This window comes from Festucalex cinctus, chromosome 12 (assembly GCF_051991245.1).
Source record: "Festucalex cinctus isolate MCC-2025b chromosome 12, RoL_Fcin_1.0, whole genome shotgun sequence".
Taxonomy (NCBI): domain Eukaryota; kingdom Metazoa; phylum Chordata; class Actinopteri; order Syngnathiformes; family Syngnathidae; genus Festucalex; species Festucalex cinctus.
Window position 1 is genome coordinate 18,331,874 of NC_135422.1, and position 25,693 is coordinate 18,357,566.

Genomic DNA, 25,693 nt, shown 5'->3' on the forward strand with positions numbered 1-25,693 from the left:
CAGTGAATGTGCCAAAATAGGCCAAAATTGGACATTAAAAAATTCATAGCTCACTTCCTGTACATTTTAGCTACATGGTCCCAATAGACTTTTTTGTGCGTCTCGGGGTGCTACACGTGCCTGCCAATTTTCGTTGCTCTAGCTCAAACATGCCGGGCTTGGTTTTTATTTTTCTATGCTAGGGGGCGCTACAGAGTCGCGTTGTTATGACGACTTCATAATATCAAATTTTTCGCCGGGCCTGAGGAGTGTGCAAAGTTTGGTGAGTTTTCGTAAATGTTTAGGTACCCAAAATCGTGATCGTTTACGGAGAAGAAGAAGAAGAAGAAGAAGAAGAAGAATAATAATAATAATAATAATAATCCGATCGAAAAACAATAGGGACCTCGCAGCGGTAGCTGCTCGGGCCCTAACTAGAGCTGCGAGCAGCTATAAAGGGCCCTCGCAGCCCGGGCCACGTTGGGGTCCTTGCACGTTGGGGTACTTGCACGTTGGGGTACTGGCACGTTGGGGTACTGGCATATTGGAAGCAAAATTTCTTTGAAAATGGCATAATAAACGTTTACATGTAGAATTTTTTTTTGCCAGTGTGTGTGTCAAGCTCAACGGGTTTTGGTGATTGTTAAGACCTGCAAAAATCAGCGTCCTTTTTTATTTTTAGGCAATGAGTTGCCCTGATTGGTATTTTTTTGTAAAAGTGTATATACACATCATCGCTCGTTGTACTCATTGCACAATGTTACTTTTATTGTCCAAAGGGGCAATCAAAAATGAATAAAACAAAATGGAAACGTACATACGTTTGGATCGGTGTGAAGCCAGTGAACAATTTGAGTGGTGGAAACTAAAAGAATATTCATAAATGACTTAGTTATCACACTTAGAATGAGTGTACATTTTTTGTACAAAATACCGTTTGTGGGGTATTTTTTTTTATTTTTATATAAGCCTCAAGGGCTAGGTGGCGCTGTATTTATAACTGAATGTTGTCATAGAGATACCTTCAGGCCTTGATTATAAGCATACATGTCAAGTGTGGGATTTTTTTTTGTAGCATGTACCGTGGAGTTATTAAGCATATCCTTCATTCACGATATTGCTTTTAATGTCCATAGAGGCTATCAAAAATAAATAAAAATATATATATGTTTGGATAAGTCTGATGCCAGTGAACATTTTGAGTGGTGGAAACTAAAAAAATATTCATAAATGACTTAGTTATCACACTTAGAATGAGTGTACATTTTTTGTACAAAATACCGTATGTGGGGTATTTTTTTTTCATGCCTCAAGGGCTAGGTGGCGCTGCATATATAACTGAATGTTGTCATAGAGATACCTTCAGGCCTTGACGATAAACATACATGTCAAGTTTGGGATTTTTTGGAGCATGTACCGGGGAGTTATTAAGCATATCCTTTTTCAGTGCGAAACACAAATTTTGATGCCCCGCCCTCACCATATAGTATTTCCGAAAGTCAAGATTTTTCCGTCTGTTGTTGGCTCAGGTCTTGGCATGGTCCAGGTCAAGTCATAAGTCAGTCGGATAAAACGTGTAGGAGAAGTGGGCAAAAGTATGCCCCCTGAAAATGTGCAAAAATCGTCAAAAATGGGACATTCAAAAATTCGTAGCTCACTTCCTGTTCATTTTAGCATATGGGTACAAGAGACTTTTTTGTAGGTCTTGGGCTCCCTCATACACCTAAAAATATTCGTCGTTCTTGCTTAAACGTACAACCGGGGCTGCTTCGTTAAAAATTTCGAGGGGGCGCTATTGAGTCATTTTTTTAAAAATAGCACAATCAACAATAAAATATTGTTCATTTTACCAGGCCAGATGTGTGTGCCAAGTTTCATGAGTTTCTGCGCATGTTTAGACCCTCAAAACTGGCGTTGTTTTCTTGGCGAACAGTGCTTAGCCACGCCCACAGCGATTCGCGAAAACTCACAAACTTCGTGTTGTGACATCATGAAGGCCGAAACCCTCATCTGAGCAAATATGAGGTTGGTCCAGGTAACGTGTTTGGAGAAAAAATGTACAAGAAAATTCGTAAGAAAAAAAATTGCCACTAGGTGGCGCTATCAGTAAGATGAAATATAAGTTCGTAGATGTCTTTAGGGCTGGACTCTCATCAAATGTGTGAAATTTTGAGAAGATAGGATCATCTCGGTCAAGTTCATGCAGCTTTTATTGTCACGAAAAATCTTCAGACTTTGCGGCACCGTAGCGGCCACGCCCTTTGGCGAAAAGTTACAATATTCGGTGTGGGGCATGATCAACATCTTAAGGCTTTTCTGACCAACTTTCAACTGGATCCCTTCAACGGGCTCAGCGCAGTAGCTAAAAACGTAAAGTATGACATTTATTGTCACCACTAGGTGGCGCTATATGTATAACTGAATTTTATCATATAGATGTTTTCAGGCCGTGACTATTACGTTGCCTGAGAAGTTTGAGATTTTTTGGAGCTTGAACATGGGAGTTATTAAGCATTTGCTCTTTCTGGACAAATGAAATTTTAAAGACAATATTTGATGCCCCGCCCCCATCATATAGTATTTCGAAAAGGCAAGACTTTTTGCCCAGTTGTTCTCTCAGGTCTTGAGATGATAAATGCCAAGTTTGATGTGAATTGGATGAAAAATGTTTGCAGAGGGGGAAAAAGCATGACCACAGTGAATGTGCCAAAATAGGCCAAAATTGGACATAAAAAAATTCATAGCTCATTTCCTGTACATTTTAGCTACATGGTCCCAATAGACTTTTTTGTGCGTCTCGGGGTGCTACACGTGCCTGCCAATTTTCGTTGCTCTAGCTCAAACGTGCCAGGCTTGGTTTTTATTTTTCTACGCTAGGGGGCGCTATAGAGTCGCGTTGTTATGACGACTTCATAATATCAAATTTTTCGCCGGGCCTGAGGAGTGTGCAAAGTTCGGTGAGTTTTCGTGAATGTTTAGGTACCCAAAATCGCGATCGTTTACGGAGAAGAAGAAGAAGAAGAAGAAGAAGAAGAATAATAATAATAATAATAACTAGAGCTGCGAGCAGCTATAAAGGGCCCTCGCAGCCCGGGCCACGTTGGGGTCCTTGCACGTTGGGGTACTTGCACGTTGGGGTACTGGCACATTCGGGTACTGGCATATTGGAAGCAAAATTTCTTTGAAAATGGCATAATAAACGTTTACATGTAGAATATTTTTTTGCCAGTGTGTGTATCAAGCTCAACGGGTTTTGGTGATTGTTAAGACCTGCAAAAATCAGCGTCCTTTTTTATTATTAGGCAATGAGTTGCCCTGATTGGTATTTTTTTGTAAAAGTGTATATACACATCATCGCTCGTTGTACTCATTGCACAATGTTACTTTTATTGTCCAAAGGGGCAATCAAAAATGAATAAAACGAAATGGAAACGTACATACGTTTGGATCGGTGTGAAGCCAGTGAACAATTTGAGTGGTGGAAACTAAAAGAATATTCATAAATGACTTAGTTATCACACTTAGAATGAGTGTACATTTTTTGTACAAAATACCGTATGTGGGGTATTTTTTTTTTTTTTTTATATAAGCCTCAAGGGCTCGGTGGCGCTGTATTTATAACTGAATGTTGTCATAGAGATACCTTCAGGCCTTGATTATAAGCATACATGTCAAGTGTGGGATTTTTTTTTTGAGCATGTACCGTGGATTTATTAAGCATAGCCTTCATTCACGATATTGCTTTTAATGTCCATAGAGGCTATCAAAAATACATAAAACTAAATAACAAAAATATGTATGTTTGGATAAGTCTGATGCCAGTGAACATTTTGAGTGGTGGAAACTAAAAGAATATTCATAAATGACTTAGTTATCACACTTAGAATGAGTGTACATTTTTTGTACAAAATACCGTATGTGGGGTATTTTTATTTTTTTTTATATAAGCCTCAAGGGCTAGGTGGCGCTGTATTTATAACTGAATGTTGTCATAGAGATACCTTCAGGCCTTGATTATAAGCATACATGTCAAGTGTGGGATTTTTTTTTGGAGCATGTACCGTGGAGTTATTAAGCATATCCTTCATTCACGATATTGCTTTTAATGTCCATAGAGGCTATCAAAAATAAATAAAAATATATATATGTTTGGATAAGTCTGATGCCAGTGAACATTTTGAGTGGTGGAAACTAAAAAAATATTCATAAATGACTTAGTTATCACACTTAGAATGAGTGTACATTTTTTGTACAAAATACCGTATGTGGGGTATTTTTTTTTCATGCCTCAAGGGCTAGGTGGCGCTGCATATATAACTGAATGTTGTCATAGAGATAACTTCAGGCCTTGACGATAAACATACATGTCAAGTTTGGGATTTTTTGGAGCATGTACCGGGGAGTTATCAAGCATATCCTTTTTCATTGTGAAACACAAATTTTGATGCCCCGCCCTCATCATATAGTATTTCGAAAAGTCAAAATTTTTCCCCCTGTCGTTGGCTCAGGTCTTGACATGGTCCAGGCCAAGTCTTAACTCAGTCGGATGAAACGTGTAGGAGAAGTGGGCAAAAGTCTGCCCCCTGTGAATGTGCAAAAATCGTCAAAAATGGGACATTCAAAAATTCGTAGCTCACTTCCTGTTCATTTTAGCATATGGGTACAAGAGACGTTTTTGTAGGTCTTGGCATCCTCATACACCTAAAAATATTCGGCGTTTTTGCTTAAACGTACAACCGGGGCTGCTTCGTTAAAAATTTCGAGGGGGCGCTATTGAGTCATTTTTGTAAAAATAGGACAATACATGATAAAATATTGCTCATTTTGCCAGGCCAGATGTGTGTGCCAAGTTTCATGAGTTTCTGCGCATGTTTAGACCATCAAAACTAGCGTTGTTTTCTTGGCGAACAGTGCTTAGCCACGCCCACAGCGATTCGCGAAAACTCACAAACTTCGTGTTGTGACATCATGAAGGCCGAAACCCCCATCTGAGCAAATATGAGGTTGGTCCAGTTAACGTGTTTGGGGAAAAATGTACAAGAAAATTCGTAAGGAAAAAAAATTGCCACTAGGTGGCGCTATCAGTTAGATGAAATATAAGTTCGTAGATGTCTTTAGGGCTGGACTCTCATCAAATGTGTGAAATTTTGAGAAGATAGGATCATCTCGGTCAAGTTCATGCAGCTTTTATTGTCACGAAAAATCTTCAGACTTTGCGTCACCGTAGCGGCCACGCCCTTTGGCGAAAAGTTACAATATTCGGTGTGGGGCATCATCAACATCTTAAGGCTTTTCTGACCAATTTTCAACTGGATCCCTTCAACGAGCTCAGCACAGTAGCTAAAAACGTAAAGTATGACATTTATTGTAACCACTAGGTGGCGCTATATGTATAACTGAATTTTTTCATATAGGTGTTTTCAGGCCGTGACTATTACGTTGCCTGAGAAGTTTGAGATTTTTTGGAGCTTGTACATGGGAGTTATTCAGCATTTGCTCTTTCTGGACAAATGAAATTTTAAAGGCAATATTTGATGCCCCGCCCCCGTCATATAGTATTTCGAAAACGCAAGATTTTTTGCCTAGTTTTTCTCTTAAGTCTTGAGATGATAAATGCCAAGTTTAAAGTCAATGGGATGAAAAATGTTTGCATAGGGGGAAAAAGTATGACCACAGTGAATGTGCCAAAATAGGCCAAAATTGGACATTAAAAAATTCATAGCTCACTTCCTGTACATTTTAGGAATTGGCTTCCACTGACTTTTTTGTGCGTCTCGTAGTGCTACACGTGCCTGCCAATTTTCGTAGCTCTAGCTCAAACGGGCCGGGATTGGTTTTTATTTTTCTACGCTAGGTGGCGCTATAGAGTCGCGTTGTTATGACAACTACATAATATCAAATTTTTCGCCGGGCCCGAAGAGACTGCAAAGTTTGGTGAGTTTTCGTAAATGTTTAGGCCCTCAAAAATGCGATCGTTTACGGAGAAGAAGAAGAAGAAGAATAATAATAATTCTTACAAAAACAAGAGGGACCTCGCAGCGGTCGCTGCTCGGGCCCTAATAACTAGAGCTGCGAGCAGCTATAAAGGGCCCTCGCAGCCCGGGCCACGTTGGGGTACTTGCACGTTGGGGTACTTGCACGTTGGGGTACTGGCACGTTGGGGTACTGGCAAGTTTAGGTAAGGCACATTGGAAGCAGAATTTCTTTGAAAATGGCATGATAAACCTTGACATGTGGATTTTTTTTTTTTTTGTAAAAATACCGTTAAGTTGGTGTATTTTTTTTTATGCCTCTAGGGCTAGGTGGCGCTGTATATATAATGGAATGTTGTCATAGGGATACCTTCAAGCCTTGACTCTAAACATACATGTCAAGTGTGGGATTTTTTTGGAGCATGTACCGTGGAGTTATTAAGCATATCCTTCATTCACGATATTGCTTTTAATGTCCATTAGAGGCTATCAAAAATAAATAAAAAAGTACATGTTTGGATAAGTCTAATGCCAGTGAACATTTTGAGTGGTGGAAAGTAAAAGAATATTCATAAATGACTTAGTTATCACACTTAGAATGAGTTTACATTTTTTGTACAAAATACCGTATGTGGGGTATTTTTTTTTCATGCCTCAAGGGCGAGGTGGCGCTGCATATATAACTGAATGTTGTCATAGAGATACCTTCAGGCCTTGACGATAAACATACATGTCAAGTTTGGGATTTTTTGGAGCATGTATCGGGGAGTTATTAAGCATATCCTTTTTCAGTGCGAAACACAAATTTTGATGCCCCGCGCTCATCATATAGTATTTCCAAAAGTCAAGATTTTTCCGTCTGTTGTTGGCTCAGGTCTTGGCATGGTCCAGGTCAAGTCATTGGATAAACATGTAGGAGAAGTGGGCAAAAGTATGCCCCCTGAAAATGTGCAAAAATCGTCAAAAATGGGACATTCAAAAATTCGTACCTCACTTCCTGTTCATTTTAGCATATGGGTCCAAGAGACTTTTTTGTAGGTCTTTGGCTCCGTCATACACGTAAAAATTTTCGTAGATCTTGCTTAAACGTAGAATCGGGGCTGCTTCGTTAAAAATTTCTAGGGGGCGCTATTGAGTCATTTTTGTAAAAATAGTACAATCAACAATAAAATATTGTTCATTTTACCAGGCCAGATGTGTGTGCCAAGTTTCATGAGTTTCTGCGCATGTTTAGACCCTCAAAACTGGCGTTGTTTTCTTGGCGAACAGTGCTTAGCCACGCCCACAGCGATTCGCGAAAACTCACAAACTTCGTGTTGTGACATCATGAAGGCCGAAACCCTCATCTGAGCAAATATGAGGTTGGTCCAGTTAACGTGTTTGGAGAAAAATGTACAAGAAAATTCGTAAGAAAAAAAATTGCCACTAGGTGGCGCTATCAGTAAGATGAAATATAAGTTCGTAGATGTCTTAAGGGCTGGACTCTCATCAAATGTGTGAAATTTTGAGAAGATAGGATCATCTCGGTCAAGTTCATGCAGCTTTTATTGTCACGAAAAATTTTCGGACTTTGCGTCACCGTAGCGGCCACGCCCTTTGGCGAAAAGTTACAAAATTCGGTGTGGGGCATGATCAACATCTTAAGGCTTTTCTGACCAATTTTCAACTGGATCCCTTCAACGAGCTCGGCACAGTAGCTAAAAACGTAAAGTATGACATTTATTGTTACCACTAGGTGGCGCTATATGTATAACTGAATTTTATCATATAGATGCTTTCAGGCCGTGACTATTACGTTGCCTGAGAAGTTTGAGATTTTTTGGAGCTTGAACATGGGAGTTATCACACTTAGAATGAGTTGACATTTTTTGTACAAAATACCGTATGTGGGGTATTTTTTTTTCACGCCTGAAGGGCTAGGTGGCGCTGCATATATAACTGAATTTTGTCATAGAGATACCTTCAGGCTTTGACTATAAACATACATGTCAAGTTTGGGATTTTTTGGAGCATGTACCGGGGAGTTATTAAGCATATCCTTTTTCAGTGCGAAACACAAAATTTGATGCCCCGCCCTCATCATATAGTATTTCCAAAAGTCAAGATTTTTCTGCCTGTAGTTGGCTCAGGTCTTGACATGGTCCAGGTCAAGTCTAAAGTCAGTCGGATGAAATGTGTAGGAGAAGTGGGCAAAAGTATGCCCCCTGAAAATATGCAAAAATCGTCAAAAATGGGACATTCAAAAATTCATAGCTCACTTCCTGTTCATTTTAGCACATGGGTCCAAGAGACTTTTTTGTAGGTCTTGGACTCCCTCATACACCTAAAAATTTTCGTAGATCTTGCTTAAACGTACAATCGGGGCTGCTTCGTTAAAAATTTCTAGGGGGCGCTATTGAGTCATTTTTGTAAAAATAGGACAATACATGATAAAATATTGCTCATTTTGCCAGGCCAGATGTGTGTGCCAAGTTTCATGAGTTTCTGCGCATGTTTAGACCATCAAAACTAGCGTTGTTTTCTTGGCGAACAGTGCTTAGCCACGCCCACAGCGATTCGCGAAAACTCACAAACTTCGTGTTGTGACATCATGAAGGCCGAAACCCCACTCTGAGCAAATATGAGGTTGGTCCAGTTAACGTGTTTGGAGAAAAATGTACAAGAAAATTCGTAAGAAAAAAAATTGCCACTAGGTGGCGCTATCAGTTAGATGAAATGTAAGTTAGTAGATGTCTTTAGAGCTGGACTCTCATCAAATGTGTGAAATTTTGAGAAGATAGGATCATCTCGGTCAAGTTAATGCAGCTTTTATTGTCACGAAAAATCTTCAGACTTTGCGTCACCGTAGCGGCCACGCCCTTTGGCGAAAAGTTACAATATTCGGTGTGGGGCATCACCAACATCTTAAGGCTTTTCTGACCAATTTTCAACTGGATCCCTTCAACGAGCTCAGCACAGTAGCTAAAAACGTAAAGTATGACATTTATTGTAACCACTAGGTGGCGCTATATGTATAACTGAATTTTGTCATATAGATGTTTTCAGGCCGTGACTATTACGTTGCCTGAGAAGTTTGAGATTTTTTGGAGCTTGTACATGGGAGTTATTCAGCATTTGCTCTTTCTGGACAAATGAAATTTTAAAGGCAATATTTGATGCCCCGCCCCCGTCATATAGTATTTCGAAAAGGCAAGATTTTTTCCCCAGTTGTTCTCTCAGGTCTTGAGATGATAAATGCCAAGTTTGAAGTCAATTGGATGAAAAATGTTTGCAAAGGGGGAAAAAGCATGACCACAGTGAATGTGCCAAAATAGGCCAAAATTGGACATTAAAAAATTCATAGCTCACTTCCTGTACATTTTAGCTACATGGTCCCAATAGACTTTTTTGTGCGTCTCGGGGTGCTACACGTGCCTGCCAATTTTCGTTGCTCTAGCTCAAACGTGCCGAGCTTGGTTTTTATTTTTCTATGCTAGGGGGCGCTATAGAGTCGCGTTGTTATGACGACTTCATAATATCAAATTTTTCGCCGGGCCTGAGGAGTGTGCAAAGTTTGGTGAGTTTTCGTAAATGTTTAGGTACCCAAAATCGTGATCGTTTACGGAGAAGAAGAAGAAGAAGAAGAAGAAGAAGAATAATAATAATAATAATAATAATCCGATCGAAAAACAATAGGGACCTCGCAGCGGTAGCTGCTCGGGCCCTAATAATAATAATAATAATTCTTACAAAAACAAGAGGGACCTCGCAGCGGTCGCTGCTCGGGCCCTAATAATAATTCTTACAAAAACAAGAGGGACCTCGCAGCGGTCGCTGCTCGGGCCCTAATAATAATAATAATAATAATAATTTTTACAAAAACAATAGGGACCTCGCAGCGGTCGCTGCTCGGGCCCTAATAATAATAATAATAATAATAATAATAATAATAATTTTTACAAAAACAATAGGGACCTCGCAGCGGTCGCTGCTCGGGCCCTAACAATTCATAATAATACCTTATTTTGCAATGTAATGTTCATATTACATCACTGTTTTGTTTTTTTTTAATCAAAAGTGTATTTATTCTCAAAATGGTATTTTTATTTATTGAATTATGATTATTATACTTTTGGGCTTCCATATGATATTGGAGACCATTTTTTTTTCAATTCTAGAGGGTGCTATTGAGCCAAAATGGCCACTAAGAGCAGAAACGGCAGACTTCCTGACTCATGAAAGACACGTCACCCAAATGTCATGTTGCTAAGTCAAACTTGTTTCATTTATTTTTCAAGTAGATGAAGAACACAAAAACTTGTCAAACCTTGGGCGAAGGTTGCACTCGTTGTCCGGCGGGTGTGTTGGGCAGCGGCAACGCCAGCGAGTTGGGCCGAGGAGGCGAGGACGAGGACGGGGACGGGCGGCTGCTCTCTGGCCGCCGCGTGCGTGACGAGGACGAAGGCGCCTTTCCCGCGCCGGACGGGTCCGTCCGGGCCGAGCCGGAGGAGGCCGATTCGTCCTCGGCATCCTCGGCCTCCGGGCCGCCGGCGTCGCGGTCGCATCCCGAGTCCTCGAAGACGATGTCAAAGGAGGACGAGGTGCAGTCGCCAGGCCGCTGCGGCAGGCACAGGTCGAACGAGTCGGGCGTGTCGGGGCGCTCCGGTTCGGCCTGGCTGTCCGGTCCCGAGCCCAGGGTGTTGTGGGCGTCGCCGTTGAGGCCCGAGCCGGCGGCGGCGCAGGACGGCGGCAGGTGTGGACGATCGCACCCGTTCGCCGTCGGGCCGTCCGAGCCGCTGCGTGGCGACGGTGAGGCTGACACGGGCACTTTGACAGACAGCGCCTCCATGTGGTCCACGAAGCTCATTGGTGACTCGGTGGCGCTGCGAGGCACAAATCCGTCACAAGCTGCTTGGCTCACTGATCTTTTTATAGGACTGGATAGCCGATAAGCCAAGACTTTTGAGGTGGCGAGGCCGCCATATTGCTCCTCCCAAGAAACGTTTCTCGGCATATCATCCTATACATTTACAGTATCCAAATTGGAGAACATTTGAGACCTTACCTAGTAGGGATGTAACGATAACGCCAATATCTTGATATCGCGATATTAACTCATTCACTGGCAGCCATTTTCACCAAAGCAACCCCCTTTACTCACAGCTGTTTTACTGGATTTTAACTGATTTTGCAAGGCCCACAGAATATTGTGTTCTATTGCTATAAAAACATGGAACCTATCAAGAGTAGATCTCTTCATTCATCAGGAAAAAAAAAAAAAAAGTATATTTCTATCTGTTTCCGTTTTGCAGCAATTAGCATTAGAATATAGCTAAGTCTCATCATTATTCACAAATCTGTTTAGAATTGTGGGAAAACCAGCTTGTTTTCCACATGGCCCTGGTTGATCTCTTATACTCTGCTGCCACTTGCTGGCCGTTTTTTATAATAACTACAATTGCTTTAAGGGACCTCTTCAGGTCAGAAGCTGCATCAAAGCCTTGTGTATGCTCTAGCGTAAAAAAAACAAAAAACAAAAAACGTATAAATAAGTCTTTGGAACGTGAAACATTTGAAATAGAACGTATTTCTACGTTTTTGGGAGCAAATGAGTTAAAACTGCCACAATATATCGTTGCCGTCATGTCATGACATTAAAAGCAAGACATCAGTCAGGTTGATTTCCATTTGTGCAGTTCTAGCACCCTCTGGTGGCTAGTTTTTTTTTTTTTTTTTTTTTTTTTTTTTAGTGCAGTTTCATTTTCACAAGGCATGTTTTGGCCCTTCTTTGTAAAAAATCCATGCTAAAGGTCAGATGAAAGGGGCAACGTAATATGCTTGTGAAGCGAGTCAATATGTGCGTGCATTAGCAAGTAAGTGTCACCTCAATATTAAGTCTTATTAGAGATTTTACATGACATATGCATTACTGTAATGTACAAAAGCACATTATTGTTGTTTTGTTTTGTATTAGCTCGTTTTTTTTTGTTTTTTTTTACAATATTATGACCATTTTGTATCGCCAATTTATTAGTATTAATTATCGTATCGTGACCTTCATATTGTGAAAATATTGTATTGTGATTTTTGGACATCGTTACATCCCTAGTACTTAGTGGAAACAGCATGATTTATGGTGTTTTAAAGGTATTAAACATAAACAAGAGGACCAGACATTTTACAACTTGCCTTGAATACATGTATAAATTATATGCTTATTAACAAATTTGCTCCCAATAACGTATGAATACGTTTTTTTTTTATGTTTTAAGTGTCCCAAAGACGTATTTATAAGTTTTTTTTTTGTTTGTTTGTTTTTATACTAAAGCATACAGAAGCTTTGATGCAGCCTCTCAACTGCAAAAAAACTGTTGCAGAAATGGTAGTTATTACACAAAAGGCCAGCAGGTGGTAGCAGAGCAAAGGAGATCAACCAGGGCCATGTTGAAAAAAAGCTCAATTACTCACAATTTTAAATAGATTTGTGAATAATGATGAAACTTATCTATATTCTCATGCTAATTGCTGAAAAACGGAAACAGAAATATATTTTTTTCCTGATGAAAGAAGAGACTTTAATCTTTCTTTTGATAGGTTCCATGTTTTTTTTATAGCAATAGAACACAATATTCTGTGGGCCTTGCAAAATCAGTCCAAATCCAGTAAAACAGCCGGGAGCGAACGGGACTGCTTCTGTGAAAATGGCGGCGAGCGAATGAGTTAATGATGTTTAGTAGGGGTGTGCCAAAATAAAAAAAATTAAAAATAAATAAAAAAAAACGATTCTCATAAGTATCACGATTCCCATTTAGTACAATTCAGAATCGATTTTCAATGTCCCAAAATTGATTTTATTTAAACTATTTGATACTGTCTTGCCCTTGTTTGTGGGTGCCTTGATTTGGAGCGCTGTACATGTGGTACATGATTTGGCCATGTAGGGGCAGTGTGGTTCCGCGCATTCTGATAGCCACGTAAGAGAGTAAGAGAGTAGAAGGAAAAAGTCGGGACCAAGTTATTCCAATAAAAAGTTCTTCTTTGGAAGTGTAAGAAGAGAATTTACCGGTGAGTAACATTAAGATGTTTCTCTACACATTGCTAAAGCGTTTTGTATGAATATCTGTTTATTTTGAGGGCTAAAAGTGCCGCGAGTAGTGCGCTAATTAGCATTAGCCAGTTAGATTGGAGTAGATCATGTCAATTCTTTGAACATCTATAAATTGTATCGTAGATATATTTTTAAAGAATTATAACTGTAATTCAACAGAAGATGCCTCTGCCAAATCTAATATTGGGGTTTAAGGAACTGAGCGATAAAAGAAAAAGGTGCTATTATTTTTTTTGTCTTTTACTTGTTAAAAAAATAGTACAAGCCTCCCACCCCACTTCCGGCCTTCTACTAACCGCCTCCAAGCTGTATATGCCTCATCTGTATGTACAGCATATAGTTTATACATGGTGGGAGTAACAAGATGGCCGCCCTGTGACTTGGACGGCTTGCAATTGGACGCGTACGGGCCATCGGTTATCCAGTCACACATATCCAGGTCTGTGTGTCGGCCCAAACGGAAGCGACGTACTCACCTGGCATCCTGCAGCCACCTGTGGTCCATCTTCTCCTGCCACCCCTCGGGCGGGCTCTCCTGCCAGGCGTTGAAGTAGCGAATGATGCCGGGATGCTCCAGCTTGGCCAACGCCTTCACCTCGCGCATCACCTTCTCGCGCGCCACCTCTCTGTTGCAACAAATTTGATGAATGGATAGTTTAAAAAACAAAAAACAAAAAAAAACTTCATCTTGTCTACAAATTATATATAATTTTATGGGTTTTTTTTGTTTAAGATTTTTTATTTTTTTTGTCTTAACTCTTTAGTGTTTTTGATTCCACAACCCATTGACCAGGCAGCGATGCACTTAGCACTTCCCATTGATTTAAAAAAACAAAATAAAAAAACAAAAAGCGTAGTTGACGTCATTTCACTTTTACAGTAGCATACATCGTGATTTTACTAATCGTTATTAAACGTTTTTGGTGGTCCCAAAAAAAAAAAAAAAAAAAAAAGAGAGAAACCATAAAACTACAAGACAGTCAGGAGCGCGTTGGAACGACGAGGCGGGAGACGTCACCTGTTGGGCAGTCGGATCCGCTTGATGGCATAGTTGCAGTCATCCACTTTGTTGCGTGCTTCGAAGACCACGCCGAAGCCGCCTCGGCCGAGGCACTGCACCGGCTCAAAGTCCGTCAGGTACCTGGAGGAAAAGGACGCGCGTGTGAGGGGAACCGCTTTCCACCTGAGATCATTTATTAATTTATTATAGTTATTTAAAAGTTAAAATGATATGCCATTAAAAGGAGTGTGAAACACTGAATCATACATTTGTGTCATTTTTGTGTCACTAGGTGGCATTGGTGTTTCATGTTGGACCTTGGTGACAATAAAAGTACATATTTCTTTTCAAATTCTGAACAATATTTGGAACATGAAACAACTTTATATGGAAAATAAGGCATGAACAAAAATGTTTTTACAACAATTGTATTTAAATTCTTCTTGCCTCCGGACATTGTATTTCGTTTTTTTTAATGTCATTTAAGACCTTCATTTTAGTAAAATCCATGTAATGACTTTCATTGTTTTTTTAATAACTCGTGGTAACCGTTTATTTGTAATAGTTAATAGTGGTTAACGCTAATGATGTACCTGGACACATATTTGCTGGAGCGTGTCTCCTCTGAGTCCGGCTCTTTGGAGTCGACAACCTCAAGGTCGGTCTTGTCGGTCTGGCACTGCGTCTCAGACTCTTTACGTTGCTTTGTAAGTGAGAGGGGGAAAAAAAAAAAAAAAAGAGGAGGAGGACATAGGCACACATCAACCAAAATCAACTTGCCTAAAATCAACATTTTTTTGTTACGTCTCCTGGTCTGATGATTCATTTGGTCAAAACGATCGTCTAATAGGAGTCGTGTGTGCTCTTTTAAGGAAAGACAAAACTGACAAAGTTTTTAAAATAAATAAATGAATAACATAAAAATAAAAACAGTATAGAAAACAAACGCAAGAAAGAAATATATATATAGCACACATAAATAAATACATCAATTAATTAATTAGTAAAAGTTAAAATAAATGCAAAAATACAAACGAGATAAAAAAAAATAAAAAAAAATGTGGAAATGAATACGAATATATTTAAATACAATTAAATATCAATCAATAAATAAAAAGGCTTTGCTCTCACATTTATATATTTCATGTTGCAGACGCTCTGTCAGCACAAAATGTTATTCAAATGAGGGGGTGGTCCTAAACGTCTTATTTTTTAATTTTTGTCTTCATTTTTTACTGATAAATAGAGGTGGCACGATGGCTGACTGGTGAGCATGTCCGCCTTCCAGTACTGAGGCCTCCAGTTCGAGTCCAGGCTCCGGCCTTCCTGGGTGGAGTTTGCATGTTCTCCCCGTGCCTGCGTGGGTCTTCTCCGGGTACTCCGGTCTCCTCCCACATTCCAAAGACATGCATGGCAGGTTATTTGGGTGCTCCGAATTGTCCCTAGGTGTGCTTGTGAGTACGGATGGTTGTTCGTCTCTGTGTGCCCTGCGATTGGCTGGCAACCAGTCCAGGGTGTCCCCCGCCTACTGCCCAGAGCCAGCTGAGATAGGCGCCAGCACCCCCCGCGACCCTTGTGAGGAATGAGCGGTCAAGAAAATGGATGGATGAATAGATAGATAGATGTTTTACTTCCATTTATATTTATTTTTTGTATTTAATTTTTGAATTATATCCGTTTTTATTTTGACTATTATTTCTGCATGTATTTTTAATGTTGGCAGTTTTGTTCCTCCATACCGTTTAGGGTTGGGGGGGGGGGTCTTTCTTACCCTTACGCCGAACGAGGGCGACGGGTGGAAGAACTTGCGCACGACGTATGTGGTGGCGGTGATGCAGAAGACGATGGTGCCCAGGATCTCCTTCCACCAGGGCAGGAGCAGCACTGGGTCCTTGTTCCTGCCACGCTCGGGCTGCTCCCCGCTCCTCTTGATCACGCTCACCGCGCTGTCCCGCTTCCCCCGGTAGCGCTTGCTGTACGGGAAGTAGTAGCCGTTGTCTGCGGAAGGAAAGCGACGTCAGACGTCGTCGCCGTCGCCGAAGACGGGGCGAGTCTCACCGTAAGGATACTGCAGGATGGACAAGGCGCCGTTGCTGTACTCGTCGTGGGAGAACTTGTCGTTGTTCAGACACTTGTCAAACTCGTCCGAGCCCACCAAGGCCGGGGTCCGAGACGGCGAATCTGCGGGGAGGAGAGCGCCGCTAGTAGTCGTCATCCCGCCTTTTCGTCCACGCCGGCCGCTCAACTCACGGATCAGCGGCTTCCATTTGACGGTGGGCAGCAGGATGATGTCCTTCTCCGACCCGATGGCTTTGGACGGGAATTTTTCCGTGATCCTCACGGACGACTGGAGGTAGAGTTGGCCCTGGAACATCCCTTGGAGGGGGGCACAGCATGGAAACGATTGACTACACAAAATTCACCTCATCTGCTTTTTCTGTTCATGATTCAAGATGGCAGCAAAACCACACCGGATATTTGAAAAGTACTTTTTGGGATACGAGCTGAAGTTGTTCTGTGACCATCTCAAATCTCACACGTTGCTGCAGTATAATACAATCATAATACAGTACATATTACAAGGAGATGGTCACAAGCTTTCAGTAAGAAGAAGCAATCCTGGTCAAATCTTTGCAGAGGATAAAGAATATATGCCCGTTTGTACTGTTAATAGTATTTATATTCTTGAAATTATTACTTTTCAGTTTAATACATTCACATTTAATCATTAACAAATGTTTGTTTTAAAGCATTTATTGAACTTTTGTCACATATTTCACATTAGTAGTGTAATGTTTCCCCATGTTTAATTGATACGCGACACATTTAGTCATTTTAAGCAGTAAGAAGTTAATATTTTGTCTATAATTTGATAACTTCATTATTTTTCATGTAAAATTAATAACTAAAACATTTTGCTACCTGAAAATGACATCACGTGTGCTCAGGGCACAGCTAGTAGCCAATCACGGTTCAGTTTGCGAACATCACATGACCAAAACACAGAAAACAGGTGAGCCCTGATTGGTCGTTATCTGAGCTTCCGACCACTTGTGATGTCATTTTCAAATTGATTACAGATTACAAATGAATTCCAATTGAATGAATAATTTTACCCAGGTAAACGCTGGACGCTGAAGCATCTTTGGACGCGTCCGGATTGTCGTCGTCGTCCTCCTCATCCGTTTCCGACTGGTTGCTGTAGGCCGTGTCATCAAACAGGCTGATGGGGGTGACTTTGCCGCCGCCCACCAGCCAGGCGGAGGCGATTGGAGTGCAGAACTGCGACAAGAGGACGTCATTTCGTACCGGGGGGTTGCTCCGAACGAAACAGGATCAGGAAAAGACGTTTCCCCTGCTGGCTCACCTGATGTTCCCAGACCAGCTGGCCGTCAGGCTCGGTGCTGAAGGCCATCACCTTCCAATCGGGGACCGACACCTTGATGACCAGGTCCAGGTTGTGCTTCTTCTTGTTGTCTGCCTGCTCTTTGGACTCCTCCGTGATAATTGTTGCGGGAGACGCCCCCCGCCACCAGGCGTCGCCGTTGGCCACCTCCCCCTCCAGGAAGTTGATGGCCGACTGCGCCTCCGGGAGGAGTTTCAGCTCAAAGTTCCCCACGCTGAAGTTCCACCTGAGAGCAAAAAAAAAGAAGACATCGTCATTGTTGCATGCAAAAAGAAGGCTATAAAATGTTTTTTTTAACGGTTAATTCATTAACTGGCAGCCATTTTCACTGAAGCTATTTTAAGCTGTTTTACTGGATTTTGACTGATTTTGTAAAGCCCACAGAATATTGTGTTCTATTGCTATACAAATATGGAATTAACCAAAAGGAAGATTAGAGTATCTTCTTTTATCAGAAAAAGTATATTTGTATCGGTTTCCGTTTCGCAGCAATTAGCATTAGAATGAGTTCCATCATTATTCAAATTCCTGGCGAAAACTGTCAAAAAGAGCTTGTTGCATCATGGCCCTGGATGATCTTCATACTCTGCTGCCAACTGCTGTCGGTTTTTTGTAATGACTACCCATTTCTTTGAGCCACCTCTTCATGTCAGAAGCTGCATCAAAGCCTTCTGTATGCTCTTGCATAACAAAAAAAAAACAAAAAAAACGTGTAAATACGTTTTTGAGAGTGAAGGACAAAGTATTAAAAAACTTGTTTACACGTTTTGGGTTTGAGTGAGTTAATTGTCCTTTATTCTTTCACATGATTCGCCAATAGTTCAACCTTGCCACAGTGTCGCACCAAACACGGGCAGGGAAGACTTTTTACAATTTCAGATTTTTTTTTTGCCTAGCGGCTAACCGATACCTTGAAATAAGTCCGGCATCAACCCTAGAAAAGACTACGCACTTTTCCACTCCTGAGCGGGGTCTGATGGCTCGGACGGTCTTCTGGGTCCTCTGAAGCAGGAGCACGTCTTCGCTCTCCGTTTCCTCTGACCCCCAGCGGCTGCAGCCCACCGCCGAGCAGATGTAGCGCAGCTAAAGAGGAGGAGGAGGAGAACAACGTCATTCCGGTTCAACGCTTACCCTCAATTTGAATCATTTCCCTGCCAAAAACTGCTAATTTATTGGATGTCTGTAGAAAATAATCCTGGTGTGAGCACGGCTTTATCGTTAACAAAAACCAACAAAATAACTAAAACAAATACTAAAACTAATAAAAATTCAAACAAAGCATTTTCAAAAAAACAAAAAACAATTCTATCACACGTATCCTGTATTCCACTGTTCCGATCAAAGACTGACCTTGCCGCTGTAGGCGCCCAGGCCGTAGGTGGTGAGCGACTTGCCGCCGACCAGGACGGTGTCTTCGCCGATGCGGTAGGACGACTCCAGCAGGGACTCCACGCTGAAAGGCACCGCCTCCATGCTCTCGCGGTCACGGTTCCACTGGAACAGGGCGCCGTCCAGAGACGGGATCACCATCTTGCTGCCAAACACCTGAAGTGGAGACCAACAAAGAAATATGATTGCCTTGTAACGCGTTACTCCGATATGACTTTTTTTTTTTTTTTTTTCTTTCTTTTTAATAATTTCCAGAGAGATTTAAGTTGCTTATCCAAGTGACTGTGTGTTACTATTTTGATCATTCAACATATCAGGTAGCCGGTAAAATCAGGCCTTCAAGATAAAAGCATACCAGTCTAATAAAATCGTTGACATGGCAGAAACACAAAGTCCAGAAGACCTCACAAATGGTTTGTGAAGCTGTTGTCACCAGCTGCTAAATGTAACTAAAAAAGGTAACTTGTAATCTCAGTGACTTTTAATTTCAACTAATCAGTAACTAAATTATTTTTTCAAGGCCTTCGATTGACTGGCGACCAATCCCGGGCGGGTTGACCTGCATCTCTCTTCTGCCGTACAGCTGAGCAAATTGCTCTTCATTACTTTAGCTTTTAGCAGCAATTAGTGGTGAAATGTTTTCCCAATGAGCCGTGACCACTTTTCAAACGGTTAGTATCACCGTTTTATATCGCAATTATCATTAGCATCCTATTTAACATCTCAGAGATGAAGTTTCTCTGTCACTGGCTCCTCTTTGTGTTCCGCGGACTAGCGAGTCATTAGCGATAGCATTAATAGCTAACAGAATAAAGTTTGGTGGTGTTGATTTGCTCTCACTTTGCTTGAAATATTGATTCATCTTCGGTTTTAGTACGTGACCTGAGCGTCTTCTTTTCACCTTGCTGGTTAGCATCACCGTTTATATAGCAATTATCATTAGCATCCCATTTAGCAACTACGAGATGAAGTTTTTGTCATTGGCTCCTCTTTGTGTTCTGCAGACTAGTGAGTCATTAGCAATAGCATCGATAGCTAACAGAATAAAGCTTGGTGGTGTTGACTTGCTCTCATTTTGTTTGAAATTTGGATTAATCTTCGGTTTTAGCACGTGAGCGCCTTCTTTTCAACTTGCTGGTTAGCATCACCGTTTTAGATAGCAATTAAACTACTCTGTCACTGGCTCCTCTTTGTGTTCCGCGGACTAGCGAGTCATTAGCAATAGCATCGATAGTGTTGATTTGCTCTCACTTTGCTAGAAATTTTGATTAATCTTCGGTTTTAGCACATGAGCGTCTTCTTGTCACCTTGCTGGTTAGCATCACCGTTTGAGATAGCAATTATCATTAGCATCCCATTTAGCATCTCCAAGATGAAGTTGTCACTGGCTCCTCTTTGTGTTCCACGGACTGGCGAGTCATTAGCGATAGCATCGATACCTAACAGAATAAAGCTCGGCGGCGTTGATTTGCTCTCATTTTGCTTGAAATTTTGATTCATCTTCACTTTTAGCACGTGTGCGTCTTCTTGTCACCTTGCTAATGAAGCTAATATGTTGGCAGTGTGCTTTTAAAGCTCACTCAGCCATAAACTTGTGTCGTAGCGGCTAAATTATCCAGTTAATTGTTACTGCGATCAACAAACGCCACTTTTGCTGTATTTTGTGACACTTCATTTGCATATCACTTGCTTGTCTGCTGAGAAGAGATCACGTGGTTTATTTTATGATTTATTTATTTTTTTTTGGGGGGGGGGGGGGGGCATGTTCATCTAACATGTTGATTTCTTTGTTCATTTGTTTTGTTTACTCTTTAACCTGCACCAGTGGATATTATACAAATGTGTGCGTGTGTGTTTGGCAAGCCAGGATGACATCATTGCTAAAAAACTGACCCCAATCCTGGCAGATCAACAGCTTATAAAGGATTGTACGTACAAGACAAATTTAGTCACACTATCTCAATATTCCCATTCATAATAGAGCTTTTTTTTTTCTTTTCTTTTTTTCAAAACCAGACTTGAGCGTGCCAGTTTAGGACAGCAGCCAGATTGCCAACAGCGAGCGAGAGTGCAAGATTGATGGTGGCTTGAAAGTGCCAGAAGGGCTGATTTATTGGCCGGCGGGCAGAGGTGATGTCATCTCTTCAAGATGATAAGATTTAGTGAGCTAATGAAGAGGGTGTTAACAACGCGGCGGGGGGCGCAGGACAAAAAGGTTAGCTAGCAGGCGGGTGAGTCATCTCGCCACCGACTCTTTAATCCTCGTCTGTGATCCGACGCGACGCCGCTTGACCCGGATCCCCCTCTAAATCGATCGACTGGTCCAGTCTGTCCTTCACGGATACTCTGATTTTGTGTTTAAATGCAAAAAACAGTGGAAAGGCAGCGGAAACTGAGGCTCAGAGTTAAACATTTTTATACTGAAGTAAACTAGTCAGATCGAATAATTAAAAAGAATGAAAAATGGCTAGCGACAAGCTATTGACACACTTCCATCTCGACTCAAGGGAACAACACTCCATTCACTTTTTTTAAGCATCAAAATTAGCATTATACATTGTTGTAAAGAGGGAAAAGAGCACATTTGCAAACTCTCTGACCTGTGGAACCTCACTCCATTCCCTTTAGAACGGTTTTCGCGCTTTTATGCTGTTGGAACGTTGTAAGAATATTTATATTGCTTGCCATTTTGATGTCTGAGGCTCAGTGTTTTGCATAACTACAGGCCTAGGAACTTGTCTCTAGTCACTTTCTAGCAGTTTTTAGCATTGAAATTAGCATTAGACTAACTAAAATGTGGATTTCTGCGGCTCAGAACTGAATGTCTTCATATTAATCTATTTGCATGCTAACTTCACTGACCTGTGAAACCTCACTCTATTCTCTATTTATTATTTATTTATTTATTTATTAGCATTTAATATTGTTGTAACTAGGGCTGCATATTTAAATTTCTTGCCATTTTGATATCTGAGGCTCAGTGCTTTTACATAAAGGCATTTAACATGCTAACTTTATTGGCCTAAGGAACCTCACTCCAGTCACTTTCTACCAATTTTTTAGCATTAAAATTAGCATTGTTGGAAAGAGCACATCTTTCTTTCCTATTTAGAGTTGTGAGGCTCAGAGATGAACATTTTCACATTCATTTATTGAAACTTGCCTGTGGAACCTCACTCAGTTCGCTTTAGAACTGTTTTTAACATTCTGTTGTTGGAACCATGACATAATATATTGCTTGCCATTTTGATGCTCTGTGCTTTTACATAAAGCTATTTACATGCTAACTTTCAGTGGTCTAGGGAACCTCACTCCAGTCACTTTCTACCAATTTTTTAGCATTAAAATTAGCATTGTTGGAAAGAGCACATTTTCCCTTCCTATTTGGAGTTGTGAGGCTCAGAGCTGAACGTTTTCACATCAATTTATTGAAACACTTGCCTGTGGAACCTCACTCAGTTCGCTTTAGAACCGTTTTTAGCATTCTGTTGTTGGAACTACGACAGAATATATTGCTTGCCATTTTGATGCTCTGTGCTTTTACTTAAAGCTATTTACATGCTAAATTTGAGTGGTCTAGGGAACCTCACTCCAGTCACTTCCTACCATTTTTTAGCATGAAAATTAGCATTAGACATTGTTGGAATGACGGACGTCTTTGCTTACCATTTGGATTTTATGAGGCTCAGTCAGAGCTAAATGTTTTTATACTAAAATAAGTTTATTTATCGATGTGCTAATTTCTCTGGTTAAGGAATCTCACTCCATTCCCTTTTAAGATTTTTATTTTTATTTTTCTGAAACCATTCTCTATTGTTGGAACTATAAAAGAATCCACGGTAAGCATAATCTGGGTATTTCCTTCCCTATTGGACGTCGACGGCTCCGAGCTAATTTTCTTCGGATCACTGCCAACGACGCGCCATTAAATAAATAAACCTCAACCAAATAAATAGCCGGGAGGAAATTAGAGCAAGTGGGGAGGAAACTGTAGTTTGTGCTAAAAATATCTGCGCTCCGCCTCCTCCACGCCGGAAGACGAACGACTAAGCCAGCCGCTCGTCCATCACGTTGCCTGATTCGTTGTGTGTGCGTGTTGTCTATGTGATGACATCATCTCTGGGCCCAAGCATTACCTCAGCCTCCTAATCAAGCGCGCGCTGACTCCTTCATCCCTTTACACTCGCCAGCATGACTCACTCAACTTTGATTGACAACCTCGACCTGACCTTTCAACACACACGCACACAAAAATGTAAACACGCTTGTTTTTCTGCAGACAAAGCTGTTTTGTGTTTGCCGATCTAAAAAAAAAGAGCAATAAAAAAAAAAAAAAAAAAAAAAAAAAGGGGGAGAATGGGCGCACTGCAGGGGGGCGCAGCAGGTGACTGGCTGCCTCCTCCCCCGGCGCGTCGGGGGGCCAGCCAATGGCGCGGCGGCGGCAGAGCCCTCCCCGACAAGACCCTAATCACCGAGCAGACTGTCTGCGCGCACGCGGAAGACGCCGCGCCGACGTAACCGCGCTAGCCGGGCGGGTCCCGAGGTGAGAATTAGGACTAGTGGCGGGAATCTCTGACATGAGGCCAATTTGATTATGTATCTCGATACACAGGTCGCAATTCGATTGAAAAATGATATCTTTCGGAGGAGAATGGTTCAATTAAGTCTGGGAATGATACAATTTTCGATTCGATTCGTTTCAGTATTCAAAACTTATAGTGATATTTGTTATTTGTGGACATTAATCTTAAAACACCACAAATTTTTACAGTATCTTCAAACATTTTACAACAACAACAAAAATGTCTTCTATATTTTCATATATTGAATCAATTAGTTAAATAGACCGCAACAAAGGGCTGGGCGATATGACTGAAAGTATTTATTAGTCGTTATTAGGGGTGTAACGATAACGGCGATATCGTGATATCGCGATATTAAAATGCCACGATATATTGTCGTGGTAATGTCACGATATTAAAAGCAGCATATCTGTGAAAAAAGTCGAGTTGGTTTCCATTTGTGCAGTTCCAGCACCATCTGGTGGCTATTTTTATTTTTTATTTTTTTTAGTGCAGTTTTAATTTCCACAAGGCATGTTTTGGCCCTTCTATGTTTCAAATCAACACTAATGGTCAGATGAAGGGGAACGTAATTTGTTTGTGAACCGAGTCAATATGTGAAGGAACTTAATATGTACGTGCATTAGCAAGTAAGTGCCTCATTATTAAGTGTTATTAAAGATTGTTGGTTGTTTATATTCATTGCGATAATGTACAAAAGCACAATATTGTGTTTTTTTTTGCTTTAGTATGAGCAATTTTTTTTTTTACAATATTGTGACCTTTTTTGTCTATCGCCAACCTCCCTACAGTATCGTGATAATTATTGTATCATGAGCTTCATATTGTGATAATATCGTATCGTGATGTTTGGATATCGTTACATCCCTAGTCGTTATTGGCTGTTATAATTGTTTTGGTTTTTTTCTATTAAAAACAAGGCTCAGGAAAACAAAAAGCTGATCATTTAATTTGAAATATAAATATTTAACCTTTAAAAAGACAACAACACAATTAAACAAAAATAGGCGCACAGTGCAAAGTATTTCAGAAACATGAATTTCAGACATAAAATAAACCTACCGTCCAGCCAAAAGAAATATGAAGCCACCTTGTGGAACAATAAATCTATCAAACACATTTTAACCACTTAATATATCCAAAAATATTGCCTAAAAAAAAAAAAAAAAAAAAAAAAAAAACAGATTTAAAAACAAATACACGTGTCATGCCAAATTCATCAAACTTCATTGCTGAAGGGAAAACTTCCTTCTTGCTCCGTCACACTTCAATGCTAACAGGTGAAAATGCTAGAAGCTAACTCAACAAGCTAGCTAGCGACAGTTTGCTACTTGACAAGCGTCATGGTAGCATGTACATTTGTTGTTCTTTCACGCTGTCATATTTCCGCCCGTGTTATTTATTGAACGCATCTTTTTTTGTCTTTCGTCGCCCCCTTCTCATCAAACCGTTTATTAAAGAAATGTCAAAAAACACCCTCCTGGTCCTTAAATGATAAAGTGCGGATTTGGAACGGGATTTCACGGAGGCTTTAATCCTCACGAGGATCATTTTTAGTCAACTCAGCAACATTCAACTTAAGACCGCCTCCATTCTTGGCAGTACAAAACATACACACAGTATTGATTCTCTAATTGAACTCGATTACCTCCCACAAGTTTTTTTTTCCCCAACAAATCCCTCTGAGGATGTTTACCTAAAAATTTCATATTGTCAACCCAAATTTTTCTGTGAAAAGTAATTAAGGTTAATTAATTAATAATTAAAAAAAATATTCAATTCAATTGAGATACATCGTTCTTTTTGTGTTGTTCTATATTTTCTTTTAGAGAAAATATCTGTTCCTCTTAATTTATACTCACTTTCTCTTTTTTTAAATTTAATTAAACTTTCATGATGGGCTTTAAACATTTTGAGACGGTTAAACTCCATCAATTCATTAAAAAAATTCTAGTTGTATAAAAAAAAAAAATGGATTGGTGTGGTCTCTGTATCCGCATCCGCAGCCGCAAACGACACGAATAGAACGTTTCTGTAAAAGAAAGATGGAATCGGTGTGGGATTTGGCTGCACATGATATTAATCATATAATTATTAGTGCTGTCAAAGTTAAAGTGCTAACCAATAAATTAATCACAATTTTTTTTTCGCATTAATCATGTATTAACACGGATTAATCACACTATTTATTTTGACCGCAGATGATCCTTAAACTGACAGCGGATGGTTACGTTAAAGGTAGCACAGGTTGTGTTACAGCAATAAACATAACATAAA

At 40.5% G+C, this 25,693-nt stretch overlaps 1 protein-coding gene across 3 annotated transcripts in view; it reads right to left on the reverse strand.

Moving 5' to 3' along the window:
* eif2ak3 (eukaryotic translation initiation factor 2-alpha kinase 3) overlaps positions 1 to 25,693 on the reverse strand; it is a 72,869-nt gene that overhangs the window by 23,689 nt on the left and 23,487 nt on the right. For 2 of the 3 annotated variants that reach the window (XM_077538200.1, XM_077538202.1), the window contains exons 3-13: positions 18,795 to 18,989; positions 18,355 to 18,527; positions 17,406 to 17,670; positions 17,155 to 17,320; positions 16,289 to 16,414; positions 16,097 to 16,219; positions 15,810 to 16,036; positions 14,632 to 14,741; positions 14,057 to 14,179; positions 13,515 to 13,664; positions 10,258 to 10,813 (exon numbers count right to left, since the gene is read on the reverse strand). In XM_077538200.1, coding sequence (XP_077394326.1) covers positions 10,258 to 10,813; positions 13,515 to 13,664; positions 14,057 to 14,179; positions 14,632 to 14,741; positions 15,810 to 16,036; positions 16,097 to 16,219; positions 16,289 to 16,414; positions 17,155 to 17,320; positions 17,406 to 17,670; positions 18,355 to 18,527; positions 18,795 to 18,989 — 2,214 coding nt within the window. The remainder of the gene's footprint in view (positions 1 to 10,257; positions 10,814 to 13,514; positions 13,665 to 14,056; positions 14,180 to 14,631; positions 14,742 to 15,809; positions 16,037 to 16,096; positions 16,220 to 16,288; positions 16,415 to 17,154; positions 17,321 to 17,405; positions 17,671 to 18,354; positions 18,528 to 18,794; positions 18,990 to 25,693) is intronic. The other variant, XM_077538201.1, reaches the window with a different exon arrangement.